This window comes from Sciurus carolinensis, chromosome 2, assembly GCF_902686445.1.
Source record: "Sciurus carolinensis chromosome 2, mSciCar1.2, whole genome shotgun sequence".
NCBI lineage: Eukaryota > Metazoa > Chordata > Mammalia > Rodentia > Sciuridae > Sciurus > Sciurus carolinensis.
Genome location: NC_062214.1, coordinates 113,884,898 through 113,908,279, shown reverse-complemented (window position 1 = coordinate 113,908,279; position 23,382 = coordinate 113,884,898). Strand labels below are relative to the sequence as shown.

Here is a 23,382-nt window from a genome sequence, read left to right as displayed (position 1 = left end):
GTATTTGTTATCTCTTTTACCATTGAGAAATACTTGATTAACTTAATCTGTTGTTTTTTTTTAAAGAATCCTGTAATGTGACTTATGAGCCAAAATGATTCAAAAGGCTATGATTTATATTTATTGTCTGAAGTAATTTTGCATTAGGCAGGAGGATATAAATTGTTCATGAACTGATTTTATAAGTTGGCAATATTTTAATAAGGCTTTATGAGAATTCAGTTAATGAATGGACTTTATTTAGCTAGTGAAAAATATTTTATGATACCGTAGTCAACCTATCACCATTCTTTTAAACTTATTGTCATAAAATTAATTTCTAAAAGCCCTGATATTTTTTAGACTAAGTTTTATTTATTATCCAAATTTACATAAATTTTTGTTTACATTTTCAAGTGTGACTTGGGGTAGAATTCTAGAAATAGATTTAAAGAAAGGGTAGTTTAAAGATTTATATGGTTGGCAAGAACTGAGTAACTATTGGTTATTATTCAAAAAAATAGATACATATGGTAAATAATTTCTACAAACTTATTACCACATTTAAACTAAGCTAACATTTCATTTGAAAGATAGGTTTAGTTATTATGTAAGCCAGGACAGATAACTTGTTTTCCTTCACTGTTACTGCCAGACATTGTTTCTTAACACATTTTTCATATTCTTTCCATATTGTTTCATCACAGATAACTGTTGTATTCAGGGTGTTTAGAAAATACTATATACTATTAATGTTTCTAGACAAATCTCATAGACAAATAAAAAATTAAAAACTAAGTGATTTGTTTATTATCCTTAAAAGTTACTAAAGAAATCTAGTGAATGCAATAGGTGTTGGTTGTGGCCAAATCTAAAATGAATTGATACGGGAGATACTACACCAAAATGTTAATAATGATTTAGTTGGGTTTGTGGAATTATGGGGAGTTTCTTCTGCTCTGTGCTTTTAAAGCACAGACATATAATTGGTTTAATTTCAACATATAATTTTTAATACCAATAGTATAATTATTAAAATACCAGTAGCATAATTATTGAAAACTTTTTGTTGACTGTGACCTAATCAACATATTTTTTAAAAATCCTGTGATTTGTGATACAAGACTGTAACAACTATAAGAATGAAGTTCTTAAGCAAATGTAGACTATAATATTACTTTTTCATCACTCATTTATTGAGACTTGTATTATTTTTCTGTTTCTCAGAACACTGGAAAAAAGGACAAAAGGAGGAGAGAAGCAGGGTCTTTTTATTTTCTCTACAGTTCTTTTATTCTGATCAAGAGCTAGATCTGGCATTATTTTATTGCTGTACCCTGTTTTTTTTTTTTTTACACACAAAATTACTATAGTAGTGTTAGGAAAAGAAAAAATGTAACAGCCTCTTAGCAAGCGTAGGAGACTATTATACCAGCAGCTAAGAGTAAAACAGATTTCCATTGTACATTAAATGTTGGCCTGGGTTACTTTATGTATGATACAGATGAGTTTATGCCAACACACAATGTTAAAGGCATTGGATTTGGGGGTATCTGACTGCCATACATGTTTTTTTAAAAAACTGGAGACCGCATGAGTGAATCTAGTTTTTGTGCATATCATATACTAAACATTTTGCTCTTGTGGAAGAATTTTGGCATTTCTCACCTAATTTGTGTTTATTTTATTTTTTGCAGCACTGTTTATTAAACCCAGGGTCTTGTGCATGCTAGGCTACTGAGCTACATCCCTAGTCATTTGTTACATCCAGGTTTCCATTGTAGCTATTACTTTTCAGGGATTACAATCAAGCAAAAACCAGAAATTTCTTAAAGCCCAAAGACTGTTTTACTCAATTATATCCAAATTAAGAAAGGTGCTTGGTTGTTTTTCATTTTAATTATGGAAATGATACAGATAATCTTTTTGGAAAATAATGAGATATTTTCCTTGGTAGATGGACAAACATTGGTAAAGTGATAAGACCCAGTGCAAGCAGAGATGTAAGGAAATGGTCCCTCATCATAAATTATTGAGGGATTTTCAATATGCTTGCTGAAAGTAGCTTGGTAATATAATTGAATGTATGCACAGGCTTTGCCCAAATTCCATTTGTGGGAATTAATCACAAGGAAATATTATCACAGATGTGCTAAGATCTATCTATAAGGAGTTTCATGGGAGTATATATATCAAAAATTTGAAACAATCTACATGCCCATAATTATAGTATAGCACTATGTAGATAGATTGTCGATAATGTAAGTAGAATCAAAGTAGACAGAATCAAAATGCGCATGCATTAGGATATCTAGAAGGATGTATGTCAAATAGTAACAGACTATTCCCTGGGAGTGGGATTTTGGGAAGAATTTTTATTTTCTTATTATTTGGATTTGTAGCAGTTACTAAGAGATGTTTTGTGTAAAAATTTGTTTAAGGAATTTTCTTTCTACATTTTTTAAAATTGCACAACATTTACTCCTGAGGTCTATAATATAATGTGATCTGATGTGTAGATATTTGCATGGCACATATTATTTATAGTGTTCTTACTGTGTGCTAAGCATAGTTATTTCTAAGGTAAAGGGATAAAATATGGTCAGAATTTCTCCTTGTTTAGGCTATCCTTAGTTTTTTTCTAGCTGTTTTAACATAATACCATAAACTGATAGCTTATGAAATTTATTTCTCACAGTTTTTATAGCTGGGAAAATCTAGGCACAGGCAGATTAAAAGTTTGCTGAGGACTCACTTGCCAGGTTCTAAGTAGCACCTTCTGCTGTGTCTTTACATGGTGTAAGATACTAGACAGATTTCTGGGGCCTATTTTATAAGGATGCTAATCACATCTAATCACCTTTGAATGGCCCTACATTCAAATACGATTGTGTATTGGTAACTAAGTTTCACATGTAGATTTTTCAGGGGGAAGGTCATGCAGACCACATAGCACTGGATCATAAGAAAAAATATAAATACAAGAATATTTAAGTTGTAGATATATGTATATATGGAAATTCAAAGAAGGCATGATCAACTGGAGAGTGGTTCTTCACTGAAGAGTCTATGGTTAAGGTTAAGTATAAAGAGGGTTTTCTAATGAAAATTTGAAGGTAGCTATTGTGGACAAAGAAAGAGATATGAAAAATCAAAAATATGAAATGTCAGGTGGTAACTGAGTGAAGAAAGTATGTGGTTTTTTTTTTTTTTTTGTAAACAAATGGGATATATGTTGTTTCTCTGTCTGTACATGGCGTAAAGGCATACCATTTGTGTAATCATAAATTTACATAGGGTAATGTTGTTTGATTCATTCTGCCATTTTTTCCCTTTCCCCCCACCCCTCCCACCCCTCCCCTCCATCTATACAGTCCTTCCTTCCTCCATTCCTGCCCCCCTCCCTAAAACTGACTCCAACCCCAACACTAACCCTTCCCACCCCCCATTATGTGTCATCATCTACTTATTAGCGATATCATTCTTCCTTTGGTTTTTTGAGATTGGCTTATCTCACTTAGCATGATATTCTCCAGTTTCATCCATTTGCCTGCAAATGCCATAATTTTATCATTCTTTATGGCTGAGTAATATTCCATTGTATATATATACCACATTTTCTTTATCCATTCATCAATTGAAGGACATCTAGGTTGGTTCCACAATCTGGCTATGGTGAATTGAGCAGCTATGAACATTGATGTGGCTGTATCTCTGTAATATGCTGATTTTAAGTCCTTTGGGTATAGGCCAAGGAGTGGGATAGCTGGGTCAAATGGTGGTTTCATTCCAAGTTTCTAAGGAATCTCCACACTGCTTTCCAGAGTGGCTGCACTAATTTGCAGCCCCACCAGCAATGTATGAGTGTACCTTTCTCCCCACATCCTTGCCAACACCTGTTGTTGCTTGTATTCTTGATAATCGCCATTCTAATTGGGGTGAGATGGAATCTTAGGGTGGTTTTGATTTGCATTTCTCTTATTACTAGAGATGTTGAACATTTTTCCATATGTTTGTTGATTGCTTGTAGATCTTCTTCTGTGAAGTGTCTATTCATTTCTTTAGCCCATTTGTCAATTGGATTATTTACATTCTTGGTGTAGAGTTTTTTGAGTTCTTTATAGATTCTGGAGATTAGCGCTCTATCTGAAGTATGATTGGCAAAGATTTTCTCCCACTCTGTAGGCTCTTTCTTCGCATTGCTGATAGTTTCCTTTGCTGAGAGAAAGCTTTTTAGTTTGAATCTATCCCAGTTATTGATTCTTGCTTTTATTTCTTGTGCTATGGGAGTCCTGTTGAGGAAGTCTGGTCCTAAGCCGACATGTTGAAGCTCTGGACCTACTTTTTCTTCTATAAGATGCAAGGTCTCTCTGGTCTGATTCCGAGGTCCTTGATCCATTTTGAGTTTAGTTTCGTGCATGGTGAGAGATATGGGTTTAGTTTCATTCTGTTGCATATGGATTTCCAATTCTCCCAGCACCATTTGTTGAAGAGGCTATCTTTTCTCCATTGCATATTTTTGGCCCCTTTGTCTAGTATGAGAAAATTGTATTTATTTGGGTTTGTGTCCGTGTCCTCTATTCTGTACCATTGATACACCTTTCTATTTTGGTATACAGATTCAATGCAATTCCAATGAAAATCCCAATGATGTACCTTACAGAAATAGAGCAAGCAATTATGAAATTCATCTGGAAGAATAAAAAACCCAGAATAGCTAAAGCAATCCTCAGTAGCAAGAGCGAAGCAGGGGGTATCGCAATACCAGATCTTCAACTCTACTACAAAGCAATAGTAACAAAAACGGCATGGTATTGGTACCAAAATAGACAGGTAGATCAATGGTACAGAATAGAGGACATGGACACAAACCCAAATAAATACAATTTTCTCATACTAGACAAAGGTTCCAACAATATGCAATGGAGAAAAGATAGCCTCTTCAACAAATGGTGCTGGGAAAACTGGAAAACCATATGCAACAGAATGAAATTAAACCCCTATCTCTCACCCTACACAAAACTCAACTCAAAATGGATCAAGGACCTCGGAATCAGACCAGAGACCCTGCATCTTATAGAAGAAAAAGTAGGTCCAAATCTTCAACTTGTTGGCTTAGGATCAGACTTCCTTAACAGGACTCCCATAGCACAAGAAATAAAAGCAAGAATCAACAACTGGGATAGATTCAAACTAAAAAGCTTTCTCTCAGCAAAGGAAACTATCAGAAATGTGAAGAGAGAGCCTACAGAGTGGGAGAATATCTTTGCCAACCATACCTCAGATAGAGCGCTAATTTCCAGAATCTATAAAGAACTCAAAAAACTCGACACGAAGAATACAAATAATCCAATCAACAAATGGGCTAAGGAAATGAACAGACACTTCACAGAAGAAGATGTACAAGTAATCACCAGATATATGAAAAAATGTTCAACATCCCTAATAATAAGGGAAATGCAAATCAAAACTACCCTAAGATTTCATCTCACCCCAATTAGAATGGCGATTATCAAGAATACAAGCAACAATAGGTGTTGGTGAGGACGTGGTGAAAAAGGAACACTCATACATTGCTGGTGGGGTTGCAAATTAGTGCAGCCACTCTGGAAAGCAGTGTGGAGATTCCTCAGAAAGCTTGGAATGGAAACACCATTTGACCCAGCTATCCCACTCCTTGGCCTATACCCAAAGGACTTAAAATCAGCATACTACAGAGATACAGCCACATCAATGTTCATTGCTGCTCAATTCACCATAGCCAGATTGTGGAACCAACCTAGATGCCCTTCAGTTGATGAATGGATAAAGAAACTGTGGCATATTTATACAATGGAATATTACTCCGCAATGAAGAATGATAAAATTATGGCATTTGTAGGCAAATGGTCGAAATTGGAGAATATCATGCTAAGTGAGATAAGCCAATCTCAAAAAACTAAAGGACGAATGATTTCGCTGATAAGCGGATGAGGACATATAATGGGGGGTGGGAGGGGCTAGCATTAGGTTTAGGGTTAGGTTTAGAGTTAGGCTAAGGAGAGCGGTAAGAATGAAGGAAAGAAGGACTGTGTAGAAGGAAAAGAGGGGTGGGAGGGGTGGGGGGGAGGGGAAAAATAAAATAAACATCATTACCCTATGTAAACGTAAAAAAAATAAAAAAAAATAAAAAAATAAAATAACAAAAAAAAATAAGTATATAGCAGTGGAGAAAATTACAGCAGTTATCCCATTTCTTTAAAAAAACTAAAAGAAATAAAACTACTTCTAGCACTTTCTGGTTTGTAGTATATTAAATTTTACTTATTTAACATGTCTCATAGACATTATTGTTCATGACATTTTGAAAGCATGTTTTTAGTGAGTGTCATTGTCTAACCATATCCCTCTACCTAAGTGTCTTGTGCTGAATTCAGTCCTTCTAAGTAAGCAGCAAATCAGACCAATTTATTTATTCAAAAAGATTATTGTCTGTTACTGTCTTCCTTCTTTTTCTCCATTGTATCACTGACCCAGTATTTGCTACATAACTACATACTTTTTTTTTTTCAACTTGCAAAATAAGACTGTCATTGAATAGTATTTTCTAATAATTTCTTCAGTTTTCTAGATTCAGATCATTTTTACTATAATTAAAGGCTTTCTTCTAATTAGATGGCTCTTCTACATGGTTACCTTCAATTCTTCCTAAGTTGTTTTCAGTAAGAAAGCTTATTTTGCTCATAAGGTCGATTTATAATTTTTTTCTAAATCTCATTAATTTTAACATGGTTCCCTAATCATGTATTTTGGAACTTTTGGAATTGCCTTGCATAGCAATGGGGGTGGTATATACTTAATAATTTGCTAAAAAGTATCTGTTAAAGTATCTTATTTTGTTGTATCTTTTTTTCTTTTGACAACTAATGAGTTGAGGGTTGTTCCCATTAGGCAACAGAAGAGGATACTTCCAGTTCTTTAGTGAAAGATCACCTTTTCCAGCAAGAGACAGTTGTTACCAGTGACCCTTATAGGGGCTCAAGTATAAGACCATCCCCTTTTGAAGATCTGAATGCCAGAAGAGTCTACTTGCAAAGCCAAGCCAATCAGGTGAGAAAATAAATATTTTTTAGCATGTATAACATATGTATAGAAAAGGTGTGTTTTAAAGAAGGACCTTAAGACCATTCACCTTTTACTAGTTAAAATAAACAGCAAAAACAAAAAGGGAAGAAAACCAGGAATATGATTTAGAGTGAATCAAATCCAGAGTGTGACAGGAGATATAGACCATATAATCCTATGCAGGTATGTAGGAAACTAAGCCATAAGTTTTAAATTTTTTGGTGGCAAAGGTAAAAATGGAAAATGTGTTCAGAGAAATTTTCATTAACCAGAAGGAAAAGGTATTCTAGTGTTTTGGGAAGCAAGTTTCTCTAGCCTTACTCTAAGAAACTTATAAAAGATACTGTTTTGAAAAAAAATGTCCTCAGTAAATTTGTTAGTACACTTCCATAAGGGTGCTTCTTATAATGTTCCTTACCAAGTCATACCTGTTATCTGTGTACAAAAATCAAAGGTCAAATGTACTTTTTAAAATGTTTCAAAATATCTGTTCTTCTTGATAGATGATATTGAAAAGATGTACAGTTGACCATTGAATAACACAGGTTGGGGCAGTGACCAACACATGGTCAAAACTCCATATTTAGCCCGGCGCGGTGTCACATGCTTGTAATCCCAACAGTTTAGGAACCCAAGGCAGGAGGAATGTGAGTTTAAAACCACCCTCAGCAATTTAGGGAAACCCTTTCTCAAAATAAAATATAAAAAGGGCTGGGGATTTTGGCTCAGTGTTTAGGTACCCATGGTTCATTCCCTGGTACCAAAAAACAAAAACAAATTTTAAAAACTCCATGTACACCTTGCTTTTTTTGTTTGTTTATTTTGAGACAAGTTCTTGTCATGTTGCCTAGGCCAGTCTTGAACTTCTGGGCTCTAGTGATCTTTCTGTGTCAGCTCAATACACCTTTCTGGGCTTTTTGAAAAATGTTTGTCATTACCAAAAAGAGAGATCTTCGGGTAAACATTGTAAAGTGCCTGTGTATGTTGCATAAATATTGCACATAGTTCTAGTTATATGGGCAGTTGGCAAAAATGAAGTGCTCCAGGATTTTTGCCCTTTCTGTTTCTGGAATTTCATCTATATTTCTTCTTGTTGAATCACCAGCTGATGGTAGAGATGGTAAACTGCTGTTTACTCTTTCCTGCCCTACTCAGTCTCAGGAATAGATGAATTCTGTAATCCCAAGGCTGGGATCAGTTGCTCTTATTTCTTCCATCTTGTGGTTTAAGGTTTTGTAGGTGTTTGCATTGATGATTGAAGTTGCAGTGATACCATTATTAAGGTGGCTGCTGACTGGGGTCTCACCTTGATTTTCCTTACCCTCTTCATTGTCATCCTTTTCACTGGTGCAGAAGGCACTGTGGAATCATGGTTTATAAACTTGATACATATTCTGTCTCACTGGTCTACCTTATACCCTGGTTGTTATCATCATCCTTTACCTCTCCCTGCACAAGGAGACTTGGAATACGGTGGTTAAGACCTGTAGGATCTCTGTGTGTGTAGTAAGGTGGAAACCTCTGTTTGGTATGGCTGGTATTTTCCAATCCCTCCTATTGCCCACTCTTACCCTTCTGGTAACTGTATGGAAGACTCCAACTACATGGCTGGTGACTACAGTGATTATAGCATGCTGCATATTTACTGCCTTGAACTGGAACTCCACCAGATCCTGTGACTTTTGCTGCCTCTGCTCCCCTTTCTTCTACATCATCAGACTCTACAGACTCAATGTCTCCTTCACTATGAAGAAAGTTCCTGGGGTGATTATTCATGTCAGACTAATTGTACAACTATATCATACTTGGTGTCATTCCTGTTAATGAAACCATATCTGTTTCTTACATTAAACTATTTTACTGTTCCCCAAAACTTTCTTATGACTTTCTTGCACTGGGAGCAAGCCAGCTGGGCCATCACTATCTGTGGTGATGGACTTGGACTTGTTGTCAGCAGCACTGAGGGTGGTGCCTGCTAGCTACTGGATCTTGGCTCCTAGGGTATGATGTAACTAGGCCAGTGCCAGCAGTGGCAGACTACTCCACTTTGTCTGGACTCTTCACTCCTGCAGCTGGTAGAACTTTGTGTATCACTTTTGATTTCCCCCAAATTTAGCTACTAGTAGCATGGTCTTGACTGGAAGCCTTACCCATAACATAGTCATTTACACATTTTGTTTGTTACATGTGTTATATATGGTGGAAAAACAAGTAAGAATCACAACGAGTTCACTTTTTACTAAAATACAAAATTTACTGGAGAGAGGAGCTGCTTAACTTTTTGATATTTCTAACGCTATGCAGTTCATCTGTAAGTTCTTTCAAATTGTTACATATCTCAAAAATTAAGAAAAAAAAATCTACATAAAAGTGGACCCATATAGTTCAAACCCATATTGTTCAAAGGTCAACTGTTTTAGTTTCCAGTGACATAGCTACTCTGCTGAAAGCCTACCTGATTCTCTTTTAATGATTTTCATTTTTACCTGAGGAATTCAGACAGTTTACAGTTTGTTAGGAAAAAAAATTTGCATCCACCTTTATAGTGAGACAAATCAAATGAACAACATGATAAAGCATTCAGTTCAACAAATTATTGCCATTAAATGTGTTATACAGTATGTGTACAGCATGTCAGACCCTGAGCTTAGAGTTTTGGGATACAAAGGAAGATAAGTCATAATTTCTCTTCTAAAGGAGATTCTGATGATAATAATAGGTGCAATCTCATAATACTATGAAAGTACATTAAACTTATGCTGGAAGATGACCTTTTTAGATACGGTTATACTTTTTAAGGATAAGACATATCATTAGCCAATTGAAGGGTCGGGCTGGCAATGAAAATTGTGGGGAAGGACACAAGAAGAGTGAAAGATGAGTGTTTTAATTGGGGTGTTTTAGCTTGGACTGCAGAGATAACTGGGTGGCTCAAACAACAGAAATTGTTTTCCGTTTGGGCAGCTAGAAGACTAAGGTCAGAGTTTCTCGCGTGGCTCTGATCTGGTGAGGCCTTCTTGCCACACCCTCAATTTGGCAGGCTAAGAGAACCCAAGCTTGCTGGTGGCTCTCCTTACAAGGACGTACTGATCCAATCAGACCAGGGCCCTGCCTTAATTTTCTGTCTCTCAAAGTTCTTTCTCCAAATAACCATGACCTTGACCTTGGGGGTTAGAATATCAACATTTGAATGTAGTGCAGACACTTTCAGTCTGTAACAGGGAGCAGTATGAGTAAAAGGTGTGCATGATCTGGAACATTTAAAAACACACACACACACACACACACACACACACAAGGACCAAATAATTGGATGTTTCTGTTGTGCAAAACACCTTAGGCTTTGTTTAGTTTGTTGTTTCATAAACCTGGTACACAGTCATGTGCAAGAAGATACAGGCTAAACAAGTACATTTTTATGGATCATTGGTTTTACTCAGAAACAAAAAGTTCAAAGTAGTCTTCCAGTTTACATTCCTACAAGTGGTAGAGGTTTTCCAGAACATGGTGTGGCACCCCCTACCTTCTTTTCCCTGGTTTAATCTTCTTTACTGCTTTAGGTAGAAGTGAAGTTTTATTTTATTGTGATTTTATTTATATTTTCATAATTATTAATTAGCTAATATACTATTGACCATTTAAAAACTTTCTCATAAAGTACCTTTTTGGGTCTATAAGCACATCTTAAATTGAATTTTTGATTGTTTATTACTGATTTATAGGCATTTTTTTATTTTATTGGAACTAAGTTCTTTGTCGGACATATGTATTACAATCCCTTTGTACCTAAGTATCTTCACCTGTACATTGGGATAATATCAGTATCTATCTCCTAAAGTTATTATGAAAGTAAAATGATTAAATGTGTTTATTAAGAACTTAGCAAAAAGTGTTTTGTTAAATAAAACAGTGCTATTCCCAGTTCCTTATAATTGATACTTATCTTCCAGATTAATGTGACATAGAGAAACAAGAGTTTTTGTCTTAGTCCCTTTGATGTTGCTGTAACAGAATACCACCAACTTGGTAGTTTATAAAGAAAGGAAATTTATTTCTAGTAGTTCCAAAGAATTTCAAATATCAAGGTGCCAGTGTCATGTGAAAGCCTTCTTGCTATGTCATCCCATGGCAGAAGGAAGGAATTTGAGATGGTAAGAGATAATAAGGGAAAAGAAACCAAATTTCATCTTTTAATCAGGAACCTACTCCTGTAATTAAGGCATTCATCCACTCCTAAAGGTAGAACCCTTGTGACCTATTCATATCTTAAAGGTACCACCTTTCAGTCCTTATTTTGGGAATTAATTTCTAACACATGAACTTTGTAATATTGAAACCCCATAGCAGTTAAATTATATAAATGTGTATAACTAGGTGTTCACACATTTACTGGTATTAAAATATGTAAATATCTCAGCTTAATAGAAATTAGAATGGAATGGCTTTTCTATTTTAAAGGTACATATTTAGTAAATAAATAGTGTAGAAATTTCTTAATAGGAATAAAGCACACTTATGTTCAGCAAGTACTGTTGGGATTGTATACCAGTCCTCCATTTGGATGTAACCCAAAAGGCCTGACAAATGAATTTCCCATTGTATAGACTCTGGCCCTCAACTTGCAGGTCAGAAGCTTCATTTTTTTCAAGACTAAAGTCATCTTTCAAAGATTTAAATAATTGAGTTTAAGAAAATGATATGCAAAACTCAGAATGTAAAATTTAAACTGTCATGAGGACTGTAGTACTAGTGAATACAAGTTTATACATTCTGTACATAAAATAGATTTCCATACCATCTGACATACCAGGTCATTACTAAAAGCTAATTTGGTGGGTGTAAGTGCTCAACAGAGTAATTAATATGCTTTGTGTATTTAGTTGGGGATAGATAGCTTGATAAATCCTTTTCTAAAACAGAGGAACAGCCTTGCCAGAAGAACTAGACTGTGGCTTTACTGAACTATAGTCTTAACATTTTACCTTGTGTAATCCTGCAAGTTGACCTACCAGGTTTATGAATTCTTCCAAAAGGTATGATACTGCTGGGTCAGAGACAAAGGACTTTATTACTTATGGCACAATATAGTAGCATAGGTTTCATGTTTGTGTTGAACATGCATATGCATATCCTTGGAAAGATAATCTGAAACAAAGGTAGGCAGTGCCTGTGTGCAGTAGATTTGCATAAATGAAACCTGTGAAGTATTGTCACCTAATGCTAGCTTAGATTTTACCTTTGAGTAATGTCATTAAAACAGTAACATTGTCAATGTTTTGTGTTCAACTGTTTTGTATATTTTTGTGGACTGTTTAAATCCTTCGGGTAAATAAATTGATTCAAAATGCTAACACAGGCAGGTTTTAGTTGCATCTTATAGGCCTGGAAGCCATTAATTCTTTTTCTTACTTTCAAGTTCTTGAGGATCATTTCACTGTAGACAAATAGGAATGTGTATGAATGAACTTATCAAACATTTATGACATATTTAATCCTAAGAAACCATCAAACAACTTGTAAAGGAAGATCTCCAATTTATCCCCTTTTCTTCATTTTGGAGGTAACCATTGCCTTGAAATTTATTTGCTTAGTTTTTTCATGATTTCCACCACTTTCATAGTTTTCTTCTGCCAGAGAATATTCCATGTTTTTCCAGGTTTTTGTTCTTATTAGGCATAGTACAGGTACAAACTTCTTATCTCTGTGCTTGAAATTTCTTCAGGGTGTATGGGAGTGAACTTTTGATGCTGTGTTACAAAAAGACCCTGAAACAAATTAGGCTATTCAGTAGATTTGTACCATATATACTGGGGATAGTGTGCCCACTGTAATATAACCTTATTACCAAGTAATAAAATTTTCATTATTAGCTTCTTTGTGTATTCTGAGTACAAATCCTTCTTAAGTTTTATTTGTGGCTACCATCTCCTAGTTTGTGATTATTAATTTCACTCTATGTATGGTATTTTAGTGAGCAGACATTCTAGGTTTATTGCGATCAAATTTATCTTTGTTTCCTTGGTGTTATTTTACAAATTTCTCCCTATTCTTAGCTCAAGAATGTCTCCCTTTTCTAGAAGTTCTGAAGTTTCTCTCTTTTGATCTACTTTAAACTGTTTTTTTTTTTCTTTTCATAACAGGGATTCAGTCCCCCCCCCATAACTAATCGTTCCAGCACCTTTTATTAGAATCTTCTCCTTGTTGATGAACAGTGCCATATTTGTCATGTATCAAGTCTCCATATGTTTGAATCTGTTTCTGGTCTTTCTAAGCTGATCTGTTGATCTGCTGTCTGTCACTGCATTAGTCTTTACTATGTAATTGCTGTAGTTGTCTAATAAGTCTCAATATATATGTACAGCAAATGCCCTTACTTTTTTTTTTCCCCCTGTGGAGTCTTTGACTGCTTGACCTTTCATAAAATTTAGAATCAGTTTGTTAGGTTTGATGAAAAATACTTTTGTGTTTTATATTCAAATTATACTGAATTTGTATATTAGCTTAAGGGAAACTTCAGTTTTATCCTTGAGTATGATATATTCTTCTTTTTAGTTCTCTCTTAATAAAACTTTGCATTTTATGAAGATTTTACTGTTCTTTTATCTATTATATTTTATAATCTTTTATTTTGTTTCATTTTGTTGTCATTCTAAATGGAATCCTTTTAAAATTTTGTGACCAACTTTGAAAAAGCACCTTCTGTGCGTTTTTCAGCTGATAAATTCTGAAGACTATAAAGATAGTTTTAGTTCTCAGTGTTTTAAAAAGCAGTAGTTGGTTGGGTGTATTTTACAATATCTGTGTTTAAGTGTAATAACAACATTATCCATTTGTCTTTTCACTTAAGGATATGTGAGAGGACTAAAAATTTATAAACTGTTGACTCAGGTAAATTTTAGTTACATCTGTAAGTAGTACATGTGACTTTTTTCTGAGACAATGAAATTTGGGTGATAAGTGAAAAAAGTAAACATCTTTGCTTCTTAAAGTATAGTTCAGGCATGTGTATTTAGTATATAAGTTAAGGTCATTAATTTTTATCAGGAAAATAATGCCTTCTCTACTTCCTTTTCTATGTTGACCTTTTGTTTCTTTTTGGTGGTGGTGGTGGTTGTACTTGAACAAATACTTAACTCTGTGTTTACTTCAAACCCAGTTTCCTTCATGAAGCCTTTCCACACCATTTAATCCATAATGAATTTTTCCCCTGTTAATTTCTGAATTCTTACATGGTCTACCTATAAATATTCAAAAGTGTCCGTAACATATCACTAAGTGTGAAAAGAAGTTCCCATTTTATTAAAACTTTTAAAGATGTACATATATGTTTGTGTGTGTGTAAATTTTTGAAAGAATTCACCAAAAAAAAATTTTATCAGTTAACCTCTAGGATGTGAGCTGAACATCTAAGATGATAGATTTTTATTGTATGTACTTCACTATTATTTGAAAATTTTGCCATGTACATGTATTACTTTTTATTTTCAAGGTTCTAGTCTTATTAACAATAGGATTTGGATCAAAATATTCCAGGAAAATAATCAAGAATAACACAAGATTACTGCAATATTGATAATTATTGGAGCTAGATGGTAGATGTGGAAATTCATTATATTATTATTCTTGCATATATTTGAATTTTTTCACTCGAAAATTCTAAAAATTAAGCTTTGGTAAATTTTAACTATAAAATCTGACTCCAAAATAGGCTTTGCAATTCAGACAACTAAGAAATATATTAGGATATTAAATGTCTCTATCACTTTTATATATATGATTTATATATCATTTAAGTCATCTTTTTAAAGTATACAACTTGTTGGTTTTTAGTAAATTCACAAGATTGTGCCACCATCACCACTGTTGAATTCCAGACCATTTTCATCACCCTCCAAAATTTCATACCAATTAATGGTGATTGTCACTACACCTTTTTCCTTCAGCCCTGTCAATCACTATTATGACATAACAGCAATATTTTTTTCCCTCTGTAGCTGAGGAATATTCCACTATATGGATCTGCCACATTTTGTTTATACATTCATCAGTTGATAGATATTTGGGTGATTTCTACTTTTTTGACTACTTGTTACTTGGTGAATGTAATGCATACATTTTTAAATGTATAAGAACATACCTTTTAAAAAAAAAATAGAATGAGGTGAATGACAATGCCTTTTCTAAAACCATTTTGAAAGTATGCACTGTTTATGGTTTCATTAAGAGTAAGAAATTCATTCTGTTGTCACTTACATAGACAATGTTTGTATTTTAGATAACATTTGGACAGCCAAGCCTAGATATTCAGAGCAGAAATGTGGAATATGTACAGCGGCAAATATCCAAGGAATGTGGAAGCCTAAAGTCCCAAAACAGGGTAAGTAATATCTTCTGTTATAAAATATAGGCAATTAGCATATAGGTGAAAATTTCTAGTCCTTCTAATTATTTTTATAGTTGAAATATAGTTGAAAAAATTTCAGTGTATAAAGTTGCTTCCCATTTACTTACAAACCCTGTTAAACTCCATCCGAAACTTTTCTTTTGAATCTGTATGTATATCGGGTAGGACCAATAAGAATTATACACTGTTGATTTAATAGACTTCACCCATCAGTCCACCCTTAGCCCAGATTTGGAATTTAATCCCAGTTTCAAATATCTGTGAACTGAAAGATTGCCCCAAACTGAATTAGAGGCTTATTTGTAGACTAGTCCCTGTGTTCTGGAACTAGAATTATGTAATACAGATTAGACTACCAGAAAACTGCCTCCTTTGTGGGCTGATGGGAAGAGTCAAAAGACAATTTTGTCCTCCAACCTTAAAAAGTCATCTGCCCACAAGAGAAAAAGAGAAATGAGGTTGGTGTGTTAAGTCATTTTTCAGGGATTTTTCTGTATAGCCATGCTCTAAACATGTGTATTCATATATTAGTTTGATGAGGCTACCAGAGTGAAATACCACAGACAAAGTGGCTAAAACAACAGAGTTTTATTTTCTCAGTTTTTGAGGCTAAATTTCAAGATGAAGATCAAGGGGTTGGTATGTTTAGTTTCTTCTAAGTCCTTTCTCTTTGGCTTATCAATGGCTACCATCTCACCGTGTTTTCATGTGGTTTTTCTACACATGCTTCCCTAGTAAATCTCTCTGTGTCCATATTTCCTCATAGAAGGCCACCAATAAGATTGGTTAAGGTCTACCGTGATTCCTCATTTTAAGAAATATCTCTCTCTTTTTTAAGTCACCTCTTTAATCTCCCTATCTCCAAATATCATCATATTCTGATGTTAAGGCCTCAATATTATGAATCTAGGAAGAACAAGATTCAGTCCATAACATTCTACCCATTGGCCCCCAAATTCATGCCTTCTCACATACAAAATACATATACCTTCATTTCAGTGGCCCCACAGTCCTAACCGATTCCACTATCTACTCTAAATCCCAGATTTCTTCTAAATAGCATCTTCACCAGTTGTGGGTGTGTTGTGGTATGATTCATCTTGAGACAGATTTCCTCACCAGCTGTCAGTCTGTGAAACCAGACAAGTTATTGCTTTTAAAGTAGTGGTAGGAAAGGCATAGGGTAGACATTCCCATTCTAAAAGAAACTGAAACGAAGAAAATTGTCATGAGTCCTAAGCAAGTCCAAACCTAATGGGAAATTTCATCAGGTTTGAGACTTGAGATTAAATCTCCTTCACTTTATGCTCTGTCCTCCAGGCCCACTGGGATGGTGGTCCTACCTCTGCAGCCCTGGGTGTAAAATTCACCTCCAAGGCTCTGGACTGTTACTGCATGGCCCACTGAAACTAAGAAGTTAGCCCTGCCCTTTGGAACTCAGGAGGAGACAGTCCTGCTTCAGGGTCCTTCTTCCCCTTTCTTGAAGAATGACACCTGTTCACAGCCACATAATATGGCACATTCTGTAGAATTCCAAAAGTACTATAGCCTTTCTTCATTTCATCCTGCCTCTGTCCCTTTACATCCAAATTGGCAACATCTTACTTTATTGTATAATTATTCAGCCACACCCTTAGTATTCTCTTCAGAACACACTTTGCTTAGAAAGTTCCTCTGCTGAATATCCATGTTTATCACTCACAAGTCCTACCTTCCAAAAAATACTGAAACACAATTCATCCAAGTTTTGTTATTTTATACCAAGGATTGCCTTTCTTCCAGTGTCCAGTAACGTGTTCATTGCCATCTTAGGCCCTACCAGATAGACCTTCAAATTCATGTTTCTAAAAGTTGTCTCTTCAAGGCTCTTTCTAACATGCATCTTAAAATTCTGTTAGGTTCTACCCATTACTCAGTTCCAAAATCACTTCCATATCTTCAAGATACTTACTATAGTGGCATATCACTTCCTGGCATCAAAATCTGTATTAAGGTTCTACCGAGAAACAGATTGAGTAGGATGTGGATATAGGGTTCAATTTAAGAAATTGTCTCATATCATCATGGAGATACAAATCTATAAAGTTTACAAATCTAAAGTAAACCATCAGGTTGGAGACCCAAAGAAGAGTTGCAGTCTCAGTCCTAAGGCAGCCTGTTGGCAGAGTTCATCTTTGGGAAAAGCAATGTTTGTTCTATTAAGGCCTTCAACTGATCAGATGGGGTCCACTCTTATCTTGGAAGGTACTGTCCTCCTCACAGACCATCAGTTGAAATATTGTTCTCACCCCTACCAAATCATAGAAACATCTAGAAAAATCTTTGAACAAATATCTGGGCAGTGTCACTGCACCAAATTGACATATAAAATTAACTGCTGTAGTCCTTACTGCATTTTTCATCTCTTTCATTGTTTAGGTCCCTTTGAAATCAATCAGACATGTCAGCTTTCAAGATGAGGATGAGATTGTCAGAATTAACCCTCGAGATATCTTAATACGTCGGTATGCAGACTACAGACATCCTGACATGTGGAAAAATGACTTGGAGAGAGATGATACTGACTCCAATATTCACTTTCCTAAACCAGACAGTAAAAAATCAGACTATCTCTACTCTTGTGGGGATGAAACTAAGTTAAGTTCACTCAAAGACTCTGTGGTATTTAAGACACAGCCTTCTTCCTCATTAAAAATTAAGAAGTCAAAACGAAGAAAAGAGGATGGTGAACGTTCTCGCTGCGTATACTGCCAGGAAAGGTTTAACCATGAAGAAAATGGCAGGGGAAAATGTCAGGATGCTCCAGATCCTATTAAAAGATGCATATATCAAGTTAGTTGCATGCTCTGTGCAGAGAGCATGTTGTATCATTGTATGTCAGACTCAGAGGGAGATTTTTCTGATCCCTGTTCATGTGACACTAGTGATGACAAGTTCTGCTTACGATGGTTAGCCCTGGTAGCTTTGTCTTTCATTGTACCATGTATGTGCTGCTACGTCCCTTTAAGAATGTGCCATCGCTGTGGTGAGGAGTGTGGGTGCTGTGGTGGGAAACATAAAGCTGCTGGATGAAATGATCCAGTGCCAAAATGAGCTTAAAATCTTTGTTTCCAGGAATTAACTAACTTGGTTTTGTGGAAGCTTTTGGCAAGCAATATGGAATCTTGCCTGGTATCACTGGGGCCACACATGGAAGAAGCAGAACTCGCCAGTTCTTGGCATTTCACAAATGCTAGCCATGCATTTTTTTCCTTGAGTGCATGGCATGTTTCGTTACAGGTTGTAGAGTATTTGCAGAAGGAAATCATTTTTGGCTATTGACTATAAAAAGTCAGCATAAATATGATCCAACAAAAAGGGATTAATTTTTGGCATTTTTGTATATTTATGCATTAGGTGATGGGACTTTAAAGGTTTGAATTCATGAACTAAAAATAAATGCACTAGGGGACAGTTGATTTCAATCTAAGAAAAGTTAACACTTGGTAATTATAAGAAGTAAAACAAGTACAACTAAATCATTTATTAGTTGTTTTTTTGGAAAGCAGTTTTATGTATAAATAACAAAATGTTTATATTTAACTAAATGTAAGGTACGAATTATTACATATTAAACTTTTCTTGCCCTTCCTAATTCTGAGGTAGATACACATTTATCTACTGTCACATTCCATATATTTTGAATATTTAACTCATCTAGTTAATAACATTTTTATTCCATGTGAATGATTTGATATTTTTATCCTTGTTTCTCTGGCTACAATTTATATTGAGTTATATCTGTACATTCTGGTAATCTAAAATCCTTTAAAATATTCTAATAGCCTTGAGTGACCAACTTTTTTTTAAAGCACAGATGTAATTGTCTAATGTTCTGATGGGAATGTAACCCTTATTTTTATATAAAAAGAGACTGAGTAAACAGAAAATTCAAGGGTTTTGGTTGTTTTGTTTTTTTGTGGTATTCAACCAGCAAGTTGTTTTCTTTCAGAGTTTCCTCCTTCAGAAAATGATATTGCATTTACAAATGTTTTACAAGGCAAAAAGTGTAACTGCATAGTTAGTATAAAACAGTTTCCTCTTGAAATCTCCATTTATTGTTCTGCTACACTGAAATATGTTCAGCTGCATTACTAATGTTTTAGCTTAATCCTCAGTGCTTACTATTCATAGAATACTGATAACTTTCTCAACTGTATTTTTTAATTTAAACTGCCAAAACCAAAATTATTTTGTTAAGTATGCTAAACTATCCCAGGAAAGTATTTAATCCAACATCATTGTGAATGAAATATCTTGTAGATATGAACTTATTTTTTTTGCAGAGCATTGTATTACTGATGTTTAATTTACAAAGTAGTAGGATATGTGTTCCAACTTAAAGTATCATGAAGTCAATTTTTTTTAACATCAAAACTAACCAAATAAGGGATTCTTTAAGAACATTCCCTTAGAAAAATAAAGTTAAGAAGTGTGCCTTTTTTTTTTTTTTTTTAATTAATGGCTTGAAGTACCAGAGGTGATAGAAATTAAAATCACACTACCATTTGAAGTTTATTTTCTGTGCAGGGTTTTAAGTGTCATTTATGTTTCATTTGTTCTGCATATCAAACTGAAGCTTGTGTTAGCTTTCTTCTTTTGCCCCAGATCAAACTGAACAATGTATATAACACTATCTGTCTGTAAAATACTTTTTTTTAAAGAAAGCATTTATATTTATATGACAGCTTGAACTGACAACATTGTGTACATAGATCATCTTGAAGTATTATTTCACATTGAAAAGAAGAAAAATATATTGATAACTATAGATGTTATGAAGAAGAGGTTATTTCTAGTTTTGTACTAAAACAATTGGATGAACTAAATCCAAAACATGACATTGTAGCAGCAGTTTTAAGTCTTATTTTTACTGTTTATATATTTGAACGCTGCTACACCTGATGATCTTCATTCCTGAAGTTTTCTGCTAAACTTGGTTTCCTAGAATAGACTGTTAACTTTCAAAATTCCTTTTTATTGATGAAATGGAAATACTGGTTCTCCTTTTGAATGAATTTTCATATTTGTAAGTGCTGAGTTTTTAATTCAGGTTTGAGCAAGGTGTGAATAACTGAAGAAAATAACTTGCTGGCTATATAGGAAAATGCTGTGGAAATGAACTGTGTATATACTTCTGGGAAGAACAAATTTAATCATTTCTTCTGTTAAGCACTAATCAGTATAGTGCAACTCCTGGTTCTGTACTGTATTTTATATGCAACATATATGCTTTAATATTTTAATGTTTGTGCATTAATATTTTCAATTTGTTTAACCACTTTGCTGCTAAGATTTTGCCATCCCGTCCCCATTTTTTCCTTTACAATTTTAAACAAGTTTCTTCATTAAAAACTATGGTCATGAAATTGGGTCTTATTTCACCTTGGGTCTTTATAACTAACATACCCAGTTTCCAAATCAATCTAGGAAACAAAAACTGATAATGTAGTGTTATCTGAATCCCTATGTGGAAATTTTCTTTTTGGAGTAAATGAGAATTCCTATGTGCAAACAATCTCTGATTCTCAAATGTGTATAGGTACATTCAGAAACTCTTTCTTATTCTCTATACAGATTTGGCGCTGCCATTTGGCATTTCTTCTAAAACTTTTTTAAATGATTGTATAAGCAAATGGCTCAACAAAACTGTTAAAGTAAACATTAAAAATGAGATCATCTAAGTGGCATAACAAGAAAGAATTTGGCCTAATGAGTTTGTTTTGTTCAGAACTGATAGTTTTCAAACGATAATTCTGAATCATTTGGTTTCTGAAGAAATCCATGTGTGGAACTTCAGCACCACCTACTGGATAATATCCAGACCAGAGGCAAGATGGCAGTAGGCATCCGGCAGGGTTCATTCACTACCACCAGTAAAGGGCTAGTCAAGTGGTGGCCACTTCCTACAGGGAAACCAGGAGTAAGAAATATCTCAAAAGAACTGTAAAATGATTCTTTTCTCTAATGCATTTTGTTGGTCACTGAAAAGATTTAAGCACTTTTTCTTACATATCCTGTTTTAAAATATTTATTGATATTTGGAGCTGGCAATCACACTTAATGAATATGCTGAGGCATTTATAGAACCAGTTCCTTTAACTTGGAAGCCATTACCAAAATGGTGTTTTTCCCTCCCATTGTTAGTCAGAGAGAATTTCTTAAAATAAATAGATAAACATAACCACCTGTATTTTATCATGACATCTTTAAAGAGAGTATGTGTATGTTTCTGAGACAAAGATGGCGCAGGGATTAATATTTAAAGGGAAAAACTTGAAACTACCTATTTTCATTGGTTATTCAATAGTGCCTAAAATGAGCTTTTGAAGTTAAACAAATGCACTTTCAATTCACGTGTATAGTGCCATCTAATGTCCTTGGTAAGTCGTGCTTTTTCTTTACTTTTTCCTCTCTCCTTCCCCCTTAAATTAAATGGCTCAAAAGATATTTCCTAATATCCATGTAAGTATCCAGAGTACAGGCAACGTACTACTTCAGATAGGCGGTATAAAAAATTCAAAGGATCTTTCTGTTATTGTTACTGAAATTGTCTCTAGATTTTGTGATTACACTTGGAATATGTTATTTGGGATTAAAATTGTTTTTAAAAATTGTAGCCCAAAGGTGCATTAAGCAAATATACATTTTTCTACATAAAAGTTAGAGAACTTTAGTGTTGCCTGAAAAACAGATTCCTCACTGTTATGATTCTCATTCTTCATTTGACCTCCATGATCACGTTTCTAAGGGAAAGTGCTAGAAACTTGCATTATTGTTGCACTTAAAAATATCTATAAATCATAATACCATAAGGTGTTTTGCAGTAAGTCAAACATAGAAAAATATTTTTTTAAAAAAAGAAAAACAACCAGAGGTGATTTATATTACACACAGAGAGAGTGAGAGAGAAGAGAAAAAGGGCTTTAAGGTACTATTTGCCTAGCAGCCAGGTGGTTATAAAACTTTCATATGCTTTGGTACACTGATAAATGATAGCCATTGTTAATGAAAGCTTAAATTGCATAATTGTTAGTTTTGAAAATTTTCAAGAATAATCTAGTTGAAAAGCCTTTGTATTAAAGATACACATAGATTTTTGTGAACATTTCCAGTGTGTAGTATCATTTGCTTTCTATTCTCTTGACTTCAGAAGTGCCTCACTTGTACATTATTTCCATTAAAAGCTTGACTGCATTTTTTCTAATAAGCAATGAAAAATTGTTTAACTCATGTCATAATGTTATCTCCTCAGATATAGTTGATTAGCTTGGTAGTTTTGAGTATATAATGTAAATATGCATATATACGTTTGTAACTTTTTGTTACGATTCTCATGTAATTGGACATACCAGATGATATCATAAGAATTTGTTTTAATGGTTCCTTCCCCCTTGGAATTACCTAATTAAATCTATCATGAAATATTAAAGGACTTTTTCTTACTCTTTTAGAGCTATCAAATTATCACATAAAAGATAACAATTACTGGAAGACAACGTAAATAGAAACTCCCATCAGAATTTTATTGTTTCATTCTTTAAAGTTACATTTTTTAACTGAAAGTTCACATATAGTTTTATCACCTATTTATGCATTCAGATTTTTTTTAGTCTTGTTACTTAGTACATTATATTTATTGGTTTGGAAATATGTTGCAGTGCTGGGTATGATGGCACACACCAGTAATCTCAGCTTCTCAGGAGGCCGTGGCAGGAGAATCACAAATTCAAGGCCGGCTTGATCAACTTGGCAAGATCCTGTCTCAGAATTTAGGAACTGTGGATGTAGCTCAGTAATAGAGTGCTTGCCTAGCATGTGCAAGGCCCTGAGTTAAATATCTCCACATTGCAAGG

At 34.4% G+C, this 23,382-nt stretch overlaps 1 protein-coding gene across 1 annotated transcript in view; it reads left to right on the top strand.

Annotated features, from left to right (window-relative positions):
• Positions 1–22,952, top strand: part of Spred1 (sprouty related EVH1 domain containing 1) — an 81,636-nt gene extending 58,684 nt beyond the window's left edge. Inside the window, exons 5-7 of the mRNA XM_047540360.1 lie at positions 6,910–7,068; positions 15,359–15,460; positions 17,906–22,952. Coding sequence (XP_047396316.1) covers positions 6,910–7,068; positions 15,359–15,460; positions 17,906–18,559 — 915 coding nt within the window. The 3' untranslated portion in view covers positions 18,560–22,952. The remainder of the gene's footprint in view (positions 1–6,909; positions 7,069–15,358; positions 15,461–17,905) is intronic.
• Positions 22,953–23,382: the final 430 nt, after the last annotated feature.